This window comes from Sebastes umbrosus, chromosome 12 (assembly GCF_015220745.1).
Source record: "Sebastes umbrosus isolate fSebUmb1 chromosome 12, fSebUmb1.pri, whole genome shotgun sequence".
Taxonomy (NCBI): domain Eukaryota; kingdom Metazoa; phylum Chordata; class Actinopteri; order Perciformes; family Sebastidae; genus Sebastes; species Sebastes umbrosus.
Window position 1 is genome coordinate 29,392,222 of NC_051280.1, and position 12,173 is coordinate 29,404,394.

The following is a 12,173-nucleotide window of genomic DNA, read 5'->3' on the forward strand; positions in this document are numbered from 1 at the left end:
GTGGAGACACATCTACCTCCTGATTATCCATGCACTATAGGATTCAAACCGTATCAACCTGAGAGAGTCTGAAAGGTTCTGATGCATAGCTCTCAGGAAGCTTAACACCACTGTCAACAATAACAGTAGTGTCGTATCGGGGGGTTTGGGTACAATTCAATGCACCAGAACTGTCTGAATAGGATTGAAAATAAATATGAAACAGCAGGAGTCCCAGTGGAAGACATTTGACTGAATACCCTTTGCTAATAAATATAGAATTAGGGCTGTCAAAGTTAACGTGATAATAACGCAAATTTGTTTTAACGCCACTAATTTCTATAATGCATTAACGCAACTTGCGATTTTTAGGTTGTAGAAGGCTCTGTTTTGGAGCTAGAGTGAAGATACTGGTATCCTATGAAACTAGAAAACCATGTCATACTAGCTTGTCACAAAAGAGGCTAAATAATGCTCCAAACTTATGCAACATTTTGGCGAGGAAAAACTGGCACGGCTATTTTCAAAGGGGGCCCTTGACCTCTAACCTCTAGATATGTGAATGAAAATGGGTTCTATGGGTACCCACAAGTCTCCCCTTTACAGACATGCCCACTTTATGATAATCACATAAAGTTTGGGGCAAGTCATAGTCAAGTCAGCACACTGACACACTGACAGCTGTTGTTGCTTGTTGGGTTTGAGTTTGCCGTGTTATGATTTGAGCATATTTCCTTATGCTAAATGCAGAACCTGTGAGGGTTTCTGGACAATATTTGTCATTTTTTTGTGTTGCTAATTGATTTACAATAATAAATATATACACACATTTGCATAAAGCAGCATATTTGTCCACTCCCATGTTAAAATACTTGACAAATCTCCCTTTAAGGTACATTTTGAACAGATAAAAAATGTGTGATTAATTTGCGATTAATCGCGATAAACTAAGGACAATCATGCGATTGGTCACAATTAAATATTTTTATAGACCATGAGCCTCCTCGCCACAGTAGGTAGCAGTAGTGACAGTAATTGTGATTATCCTACGCACACAATCCACCGTCACAACAATCCCACTTTAAGTTTGTAAGTGTATAACATCTTCCAACAGCATGCAAACAAAAATAATGAGACTAGTTTTTATAAGCGTAACCAGTATTACTGCAGACTGTTTCATCCAAAGCGTTTTAAAGAATGAAGACTGAAATAGTATCATGTATATCACCAGTGTTGGAGCCAGCAGCCCAGACCCTTCCAAATAGTTTCCCTGCTGAGATATAAATGGCTGAACGATGTCCCACATGCTTCACTTCACAAACAGCTTGTGTGTTTACCTGAACGTGGCCTTGAGGATCTGTCCGGAGGTGCTCTCTTTGGTGTGGTTGTTGTATCCGTAGAAAAGGTCTCCGAACACAGTCTGGTTAGCGGGGATGTCCGCCGCCTCCCCGCAGTCTATTCCCTCAGTGCAGGCCTCAGACAGCGGCAGGCACGACCTCCCATCTGGGCCGCGCTTGTAGTCCTCGATGCACCTAAAGTGACAGGAGTTCATTTATTAATTGGTTCATGTATTTCCATCTGAAAGCCTGAAAACAGAGCCATGAGGAGGTGCAGAAGTCTAGTTTTCTCTCAGAACACTTGAATTACAATATGCTGAAAGGTTATTATGGATTTTTTGCCCAATGATGCCAAAACATATTCTGCCTACTGACGCTTTAACATTGATAATGACATTATACTGTAACACAAGCCATCCTGCGCCACTTTCGTGGTAGGTTGGGACACTTTAAATGCTGCCACTGTATGAACAAATAAGCAGACTGTCAGCAGTCAGACATATTGATTTAAACCTTGTGATTGAATGGTTATTCTGAGAAATTTTCCACTGCATTCTGTTGGGTTCAAAATATGCACATCACAGACCTCACGACTCGACAGTGTAGAATCAGCTAAATCAATTCTACTCAGCTGGCACGAAATCCTCCATCTCAAAAACAGGAGAGAAACACTGAGAGTCGTCTCAAGGCTCTTTCATATTGATGATGTTTTGACATCTCGGTGTATAATATACTCAGTGAAATGAATCAAAGGCAGACGAAGTAGAGGGAGAAAAATGGGGATGGGGGGGGGGGTTCAAGAGAGAAAGATCTGTCAGGGATTTAGGCTGAGAGAGAAGCTCTCTCCTGGATGCCAAATGTCTCAAAGCTAATGCCAGTCTCCAGTGGGACCGGTGGAGGATTAGCTACATCTGCACAGTGGAGAGTGACAACAACTGAATGCTGCTGTTGAGGATGAAATGAAACAGCAGTTTATATGCTGTGCCTGCAGCATGATGTTTAATGTAAAGATGACAGCGAGAAACAACAGCTTGTTGTGTTCAATTAGAAAACGTCTGTTTCCCGGATCTGAAGATGTTTTTTTGTTTTTTTTACATCTCCCGTAGAACTTAGAGGGAACATATCATGCTCATTTCTAGGTTCATACGTATTTTGGGTTTCTACTAGAATGTTAAAAAACAACAACGATTTGAATATACCTGTATTCACCTCCTGTCGGAAACGCTCCGTTTTAGCGCCTGTCTCTTTAAGACCCCATTCCTGAAAAAGCCCAATCTGCTCTGATTGGCTTGTGAGAAAAATATGGTGCACCAAAAGAACGTATATTGCTAAGAAGTGAAAGCCAATTGTTTGTTCTATTGCAACGTCGGCGCCCAGCAGCAAAGCTACGCCTCCGCCATTTTGGACTGAAAGCAACTACTGGACGCCAGTAAAACATCTGCGACAAAGTGTGGTGGAAAAATAAGACAAAATTATTTATATTCTATTGTCATATTTAATGTCTCTACCGAAATGGCCTGTGTTGAATAATACAAAATATTATAAATATGCATACTATTATAACTCTTTACTAACTTTATTTATTAAAGTTTTTGCCCGGCTGCTTCCCAGAGGAGCATAAAGTGAGCGATGGGCATAAATGGAAGTTTTTTGAGAGCAATCTCAAACTTTTTCATGTCAAGAACCTCCAAAATGGATGTCCAATAGACCACAGACCATGGATGTATAAGAGGTTGTGTCCTGTGCCTTTGCCGTGCATGTTAGTAAATAGCCTAAATTCTGTTTATGTCATGCTATTAGCACTGCTAGCTACTGGCCGATAACCGGTTGTTTGGGAACAGAGATGTAAATACATCCACCACGGTACAGGCTTACAGCATACAGCTCATGGGTGTACTATAATATAATAAAAGTGATTAATTACAGCCAATATATCCATTATTACAGCCGCATACAGCTAGCAGGAAGCTGGCAGAACTGGATATGTCGTTTGAGCGTGCAGGGCAGTGCAGTCCCGTGGGTCTGATGCACGTTCATTATGCCGAGGAAAATAAGTCTGGATTCGGCTTTTAGTTAATTTTACAACTTTATGGAAATAACGATTTAAATGAGGACTATTTAAGTGTTCGTACTGGGAAGTTGATTTACCTAAAAAAAAAAATCCTCTGATTTACAGACATCTCTTTAAACATTCATGGCTCTGGACTCATTGGTGTTTACAGTCCAAAATGGCAGAATCTAATGGCCATCTAGCGGCTGTTGTCAAAAAAAGCACCAGAGTTTTACCTCTTGGTGTTTGTACTCTTTGGGTATATTCTAATGAGCCTGCATGTGACATAGGAAGGGGAGCCACATCTGAATGGCTTGTTGAATCACATTTTTTCTGATGTAGACATGCCCACAAAAAACTGACTGGGTCGTCTGATTTCACTGTTTGTAGGTTGGTCGGCACTCTAGATACCCAAATGTATGAATACAAGCACTGGAAAAAGTGAGATTTTCATGACATGTCCCCTTTAAAGAAACTGGACAGATGTCCACATCCACACAGTACATACAGTAGTTGCACACGCTGCTGATAACACCGCCGTATGGCTCGTTAGCAGCAGAAAATATGCACACCTCTTGCCTTTTGGACCACCTTTAGATTAAATCTCTTCACACTGCGTGGGTATTTTCAGTTATTCTGGCTAATTAAACCTCTGCTGAGATTGAAGTTAGGGCTGAAGGAATTTATGTGAGATCCCCAATGATAACAGGTGCAACATAATGAACGGTGAGGAAGATGTTACTCAGTCTGTACGTGTCCGCACAGTCCCGAGAAGAGGTCTAATCAGTGTAATAAGTCAAAACACCTGCAGGGCTTCACCGTGGCTCTGTACTGGCTTTAGACGCAGGTCTCCATATACCCAATCAAACCGTAATCTAATGGAACCTCTTAACTGTGGTCATGGAGCTTTTCTTTAAGGCATTTTGATATGTGACAGAAGGGAAACCACAGGTGTATATAATACAATTAGATTCCCCTATAAAATGCTAATGCTCTGTATGAAACCACTCTCTGTATGGAGGCTTTGACTTGGACCCACTTTTAGAATTTCATGGGTTTCGATTGTTTGTTGAATTATGTATATCGCCTGCTTACGGTGCAATAAATCATGTGCTGAACATTTATTGGTAGATAATCATATCCTAGCAAACTAAATGTAAAATGAATACTAGCTAGTTACTACACAGAGCTGCATGCATCCTGTAGAGGTAAAAGTAGTGCCCCCTTTTGGGGGAAAAAAACCCGAAGATTCCATAGACTTCAATGCAATTGGACGCATGTTTGGGTAATTTTGACAAATTCATATGCATTCATGTCTTGTTATACAAACGCTTGTTTTATACACATGTCTAATAATTATTTTGTGACCGTGCCTGAACCTAAGCGTTGGCAATACCTTAATAAATGAAGGTTGATCGCCGCCTTGTCCCTTCAGTCTTCCCCCGTCCAACACAGTGGCCGGATATTGCTTATCAAGACTTCTCTACATATTTGATTGAATCCTGTCCGGCTAAGTGTTGTCTGTACAAATCCAACATGTTAATAGCCAACTGTTTGATCTACAGGCTAATATGTAGTTGGAGACGACAGTCTGATGCTGCGTTAATGTATTACGGCAGCAGCATCCCACTCAAGCTAGAGGTTTGGAGACATGTTTTAACTTCTTCTCTTTATGCCGTTACCGTCTATGAGGGACGCAGGATTGTTTTCCCCCAAAAGGGGGCGTTGTCATCCTACATATATATAAAAGTAGTCATGATATTTTCCCCTAAAGCTTTTGTCATAACCATTGCCAGACTAGTGTTTTAAGACTGAATAACAATCACATCGAGTTCCTGAGTCAGAGGTTTGCAGACCTTGATCAATACAGCCCTCTGAGTTTTCTGTTTTCATAAAAGTACATTCCGTTTGTTTTGTGCCACTGGAACAATAATGGACTTCCCAACAAAACACCGACATTCTTCAGCTTTGAATCTGAAGTTACAGAAGCAGGAGGAGGAATGCATTATCCACTTCTTGTCCCATGTGAGAGGAAAGTAAAAAAATATTTATATGCAGCAAGAATCTGAACTTTGTAACAGCAACCTTCACGAGTCCACGGCAAACAAAAAATAACTCAGTTGTGCAGGTGTAGACAGTGTCAGTGGAGAATTTCGGCCAGGACTCAGTGTAGTATATGTACGATGTTCCCCCTCAGGAATTTAGACTTGTCAAGGCCTCTAAAGCAAAGAGAAGTATTCAGACCAAATATAAAGAAAACTAGAGGGAGACTGCAGACCTCTACCAAGACCGTTTCCATTAGTGAAAAAGAATGCGTGTATCAACCCCGTGATTTGGATCCGCTCCACAATTTAATGGGTTCCTTTTTGGCCCATGCTTCACCCTTCCACCAAGTTTCACAAAAATAGGGCCAGTAGTTTTTTTTCGTAATCGTGCTGACAGACAGGCAAAGAAACGCTAGAAAAGCTGTGACCATATCTCATATCCTATTGTAACAATTGCTTATAAAGGTACTTTCAGACAGCGTGGCGCAACTGTGCTGCTCCCGGCTACCTTCGATCCTACCAGCCTGTACACCACAGACTGCTTCTGTCCACCTAGTATAATATCCTCATGCAGCTAAGGAGAGCAGATTGTAGCTTAAAATAGGGGAGATGTTTAATATTTGAGGGATAATGCCCAATGAGGTGTCCATTTTCAGGAATTAATGGGCGACGGGGAAACCGCACAATGTGCATGGCTCTGCAAAGTTCATTAATACCTGATCATGGACACCTTGAATGGCATTATCCCCCTTATACCATGGTCACTTGCCAAAGAAAAATAAAATAACACCATAAATGTATATTTACATCTGGTTAACCATGGAACAATCACTACCATCCCATAAGGTTCCTATGCAATGGAAACATTGCTCACTACTCCAGTAAGTAGGACAAACCTTAGCTTTGACTTGGCAACAGGAGATGTTTCTAGCCAGCGGTGTCTCCTCTCATCATCCCTCTGGGTGTGTGCGAGTGTAGACGTAGGCTACTTTAAAGGTTGCGGCCCTCTCCCCCTAAACAGTGGCGTTTTGAGGCTGAGGGATCGGCGCGTCACACATCGCCTCTTCCAGCGGCGCCCTGCTAAAAGCCTGTGCATGATGCATCTCCGGAGGATTCCGCTCAGCCAGTCCGATGCACCCCCTGTGGGTTGCATCGTAAAGCAGTACAGTTATGTACATGTTTGTCATATTTAGCCCAGTGCTTTTTATCATATAATGTATTTTGAATGCATATACTGCGCTCGTTAAATAGGTTATAGGTGCGTTTGTTCATATGCAGTCAAATAGAGTTGTTGATGGGACAGAGGATTGGGAGGCAGCGGAGGCAGAGGGTCCACATACATCCGCTCACGCACTTTCACTTTGCGAACGAGCAGATCTGTTTCCTCAGCAGAAAACGTCTCGCTACTCCAATTTGCTGAATCCGCCTTGTAAATAGCAATGTGCCCGACGCAGGCGCACCTGGCTTTTAAAGGGAATGGGAGATGACACTCTGATTGGTTTGATTCATGTTACGGCCAAAACACACCTGTGATTAATTAAGAGACTAAATAAAACCCCTTTGGCCCTTGATCCTTACTTTGTGCCCAAATCAATACAACCTAAATGCACTTGCGCTGTGCACTTCAGACCATGTGCTACAGAGTTTTTAAATAGGGCCCTGAATCGTAGTAAATCCTTTTATTTATCACCCATTTCAATATTTGCTTCATTTAACTTTTATGGTAGTGCACTTATATAGATCATATTCCTTTCTGTCTTGTGCTTCCCAAGGTTCGTCCTGTACCAAATATGTCAATTTTGACCTGATATAATGATACAGGGGTTGATATGGGTTTGTTTAACCATGAAAACATTGCAAACATTCACATGACTAGATACCATGTGAATGATCGGACTCAGCATTTCAGGGTTCTGAAATAAAAATGAAAACTATAAAGCAGTGAATGTGTTATTTCTTACCCACAGAACATCTGGATGTTGTAGAGTGTGGGGTCATCCTCCAGAGGAGCCAGCTGCTGGAGACACAGCTGCTCGCATCCTCCATTGAAACCGTCGGAGCAGTCGATGCCGATGTGGTGGTCGTAGCACCCGGTCCCATCCTTCATAGGACTCAACCCCGGAGGGCACTGTGGGAGGAACAAGTGTTTTTAAATGACTAATGTTAGCAATTATACTTTTTTACTACATCCTTAGAGCTGCCTAAACTGTGAGGCGCTGCCACATTAACACTAATCCCAGATGGGACAGGTAAACAGACCCCATAACATCTGTGCCACAGAATGTAAACAGTCAGATTTCTGTTCCCATTAGTGCAGCCAGTGTGAGCACTGAGCTTAGTCTGTAAAGCTGCACATGGCAAGATGTTTCATTTAGAAATGTTCATATTATCAGCCTGAATAACAGCAGGAGGCAGCGGCAGAAGGAGCGACGGTACGGGCTTTTATCACTGTTGAAACAAAGAGTATAAAAAACAATTTCTCTATTAATGAATTCATGTTCATGAACATAATGTTCATAAACAATAAATATGACAATCCATGAATATTTTCAGTCATTTATCAAGAAAGCAGGGCTGGCTTCAGATCCTCAAAATGGGAGGACTTGCTGCTTTTTTCTCTTATATTGTAAATGCAATATGTTTTTGTTTTTTTACTATATATATATATTTACTTTTTAAGATAAAGAACATGTTGTAACATAATTATCATATGTAAATCCAAAAGCAATATTTTTATGTGAGGGTAAAATAAATAAATACAAATAATAAATAAATAAAATAAAAGCAAGGAGAAACAGCCAAACATATATTATTATTATTATTATTATTATTATTAATAATAATAATAATAATAATAATAATAATAATAATAATATATGTACATAAATGAGTGGAAATAAATTGAAATTAATTTAAATAAAAATAATCATCATAAAGAAAGGAAATGCATATTTTAATAAAATACATACTAACAAATTAATAGGTAGAGGAAATCTCTTTTTTAAACTATTTTCTAATATTTTATAGACTAAATAAAGAATTGATTTATCAAAAAATCATCAGCAGGTTAATTATTAATGATAATATTGCTAGTTTCTGCCCGACTGTGCAGCAGTGTGCAATTTAATCAGAGAAAGCTGGACTCATATTAGGCAATTTGACAACCGAGAGTTATAACATAATGTCATTATATTAGGACATGTGTAAGAATAGATTGGAGAGCCAGCACACAAGGATCTGACTCTGGTGGATTACACCTGTAAGAGACGCAAGGAGCGCCATGGTGAAGGAATCCACTGTGTACATCACACGAAAGCATGTCTGTACATGTCTGTACAAAATCTCATAGTAACCCACCAAGTGGTTGTTCAGTATCAACCAAAGTGGTGGACCAACATCGACTGACCTTGCCATCTCTACAGCCATAAAACAAACAAGATAAATAAAACAAAAAAACATGCATTCTATGAGACTAACATTCACAGATACATATCAGAAATCATCCACATTATTACTGCTCTATGTGTCGTGGTATTGCTGTGTCTTAATGCAAGAGCAGAGCACTGCTACTGCCACAGCTTAACTCATTAAACATTCAGCCACAGTCAGTAAATTCTTGACTGCACCATCAATACCCACAAAGGGAGTTGTAAAGTTTTATCTTGCATATGCTAGAAAGAAAATAGCCTTTGCATAGCACTGCCACTTGATTATTTACTGTGGCACACGGGGTGACAAGAACAGTGATGACATGGCAGACAACCAGTGTCATCTATAATGAAACCCTTTTAAAAAAGGATCCTTGTTCGGGTGAGGGAGATGAGACAATACCGCGGGTTTAAATTTCAATTTCCATACAATCCGGAGAGCACTGTCTTCGTATTTGATGAGTGAAATGAAATTCTTTAGTTTGGAAGTTTATGAAATAGCAATGAGTATCATAGTTTAACTTCAAGAAATTAATAAAATAAAAAAAAAAACAGATTACATTCTGACGTTTTTACAGACAGCATCCTAATTGAAATGCTGGGGTGACTTTAGGAAAGAGCTGTGAGACCTGACTTCACCCCCGGTTCACTCCTCCTACAGTCTTGTTCAGTATTTCCCAAGCAATTTTTTTTCTCAGAGGCCTGTCAGGTCAAATTCACATTATGTTCTCTGTCAGCTATTACTTCAAAGGAAACTTTGATGGAGTGCATTTTAACAAGGCACAGCCCCCTCAGAACAGTGACTAGGCAGCTGGTTTCCTATAAGCTCTGAGGGATCAGCGACTGCTTATTTTATTATTTAGGCCTACGGTGTTCTTCAGAGGGTCGAGGTGGCTCATTTGGCTAATAAAGCTCACATGCTTGTTGTGGATTCCAGTCTAGTTTTGTGCTGCAGTATACCTTTGTTTCTGTTAGTGTTAGTCTAGGGAACACTTTTTAAATTTTTTTTAAATAAAGCACTTGCTCTAGTTGATTTTTATCAGCTGCTGCTCACTCATGTTTCACAGTCACTGGTTTATTCATCAGCTGTTTGGCCAACAACACTTCTCCCAACAGGTCGAACACCAGCGCTTGGTCAGTGGTCCTACGCTTCAAACTACGACGCTTCAAAATAAACCTCCGTGTTCACAGGAAACGTGCAGTGTTCGCTTGTTACATGCATATTGTCTTTTCAAAATAAACGTCTGTGTTCACAGGAAACGTAGTGTCCACTCGTAGCATGCATAGTTTCTTTTCAAAATAAACTTGCACTTTCACATGAAATGTACAGTTTCCACTCTTTACATGCATAGTGTCTTTTCAGTGTTCACAGGAAACTTACAGTTTCCGCTCGTTACATACATAGTTTTTCAAAATAAACTTGCGTGTTCACAGGAAACATACAGTTTCCGCTCTTAACATGCATAGTGTCTTTTCAAAATAAATTTCTGTGTTTGTAAAGAACGTACAGTTTCCGTTCGTTACGTGCATGCAGTCTAGGTTTACTTAGTTTTTAGGTTTATTTACGCAACAAAACTACTTGGTTAGGTTTAGGAAAAGATCGAGGTTTGGGTCGAAATAAGTCTGTTTGTTATGCAACTGGCCTTAGTTAAGTAGGAAAGTTACGAAACAAAACTAAGGTAAAATAAGTCAACTTTGACCTGCTGTGCATTACATTCATGAGCGACCGGACGCCGACTGTCGCTGACTTAAAGGCCACAGGTGTCACTGTTACCAAGCAATTTCTGAGTCCCTTTAAAGGTTACATGAAGAGAAGCTAAGAGGTTAAAAGTAATTTTGATAGTAAGTATTTTAACTTTACATATGGAGGAGAAGGGAACTCTGGAGGGAGAAAAGATGTCTTTGAGATCAGGGGGTTTGAGACTGAGAAAGTCTGAGACTTGAGGGCCTCCTCTCAGGCAAAACTTGGAAAAAGGCGCCCGCTCACTTACTCTCTTACTTAGTTTTGCTCTATTCCTGGATGCCTATGGGATCATGATCATGTTATTTGATCCCATAGACACTCAACAAGTGAGTCAAGATAGCTTAATATTGCTGTTTGACATAACTTCAGATTACACCAAATACATAAAAAAAGGTCTTGTCCTAAGGCATTTTTTAGTTTCTAACTCTGGGAAAGTGTTCTGTATCTCTGAACTTTCTCTCTTTAACCAAATCACACAGATGTAGCTGTAATGGATGCTATTCTATGTGATCTTCTTTTGATAACTAATGTAATACTTTTTTATTTTTCACTTCCATTCACTGAGCCTCCACTGAAACAGTTTGGAGCCCTGCTGGGGAGGCCCGCCTCCCACTTTGAAGACCTCTGTTTTAGATGTCTCAAGTACTACAGTAGAGCGATGATAGAGTTTACAAAGACAAGGGTGAAGTATGAATGCTTGCTACTAATGCTACTGTAGCTATAGTGAGCTAGATCAGCCACCGCACGTGTTTGCTCATTTCGTAGAAAGGCAGGGAGAAGGCTGAGTCGGTTGAATTAGATGCTAGAAACTATGTCCAACATGGTTCCATTTGGCAATCCGTGTGGCGATCAGGTGACTGGGAAAGGTGGGAACACAGTGAGGACATCTGGTGGAGAGATGGGGAATGACGGGGTCTGGAGAGTTCAAAGAAAATGCAGGGCCAAGGGGAAACAGAGGTTGTGAAGCTGAAAGGGAACGTAAGGGAGACAGGGCAGATGTCACCATGCCATTACTGGTTGATATCAGGGTTGATATGCGGATCCCAACAACCTGGAACACAGTCAAACTTGCATAACAGGCTAAATGAGACTCTATCTGTGGTTTGGGGATGCAAAATACCATGTTTCGTATCGATTGTTGAGAGTTTTGCCAGCTTCTAGCCTATCTGAGTGTAACGAACAGTGTGCACATAGTGATGAATTGCTACTATGCAGACTGAATAGTAAGGGCCTATCACCAGTCACTACCATACGTCCATATTGATTCAGGGGGTTGTGAAGTCTTATTCTGTAACAGGTTGAACAACTACTCATCTGCATGACACAAAACACAATTATTTAAAGGGCGGGTCCATCTGCGTTCTGTTCCGTTTTTTTCCAAATGGAAACGCCCACTCAGCCGTTTGCAAAAAGCAGTTACCAAAGTAAGCTTATCAATAAAGTTCTGAATAATGTGAATGCTAGCACTAGCTGAGTCTAAGTAAAAAATGAAATAACTTAAAGGGGTTGGTTTGGATTTTTTGAAGTGGGGTTATATGTGTACTCCCGCGTGCAAGGTAAAATTACTGTTTTTGTTAATGGAGTCTTGTG

The 12,173-nt window shown here is 40.4% G+C and overlaps 1 protein-coding gene across 1 annotated transcript in view; it reads right to left on the reverse strand.

The window, feature by feature from the left end:
* Positions 1 to 12,173, reverse strand: part of astn1 (astrotactin 1) — a 419,969-nt gene that overhangs the window by 232,225 nt on the left and 175,571 nt on the right. Inside the window, exons 14-15 of the mRNA XM_037788021.1 lie at positions 7,373 to 7,539; positions 1,317 to 1,511 (exon numbers count right to left, since the gene is read on the reverse strand). Of these exons, the coding sequence (XP_037643949.1) occupies positions 1,317 to 1,511; positions 7,373 to 7,539 (362 nt within the window). The remainder of the gene's footprint in view (positions 1 to 1,316; positions 1,512 to 7,372; positions 7,540 to 12,173) is intronic.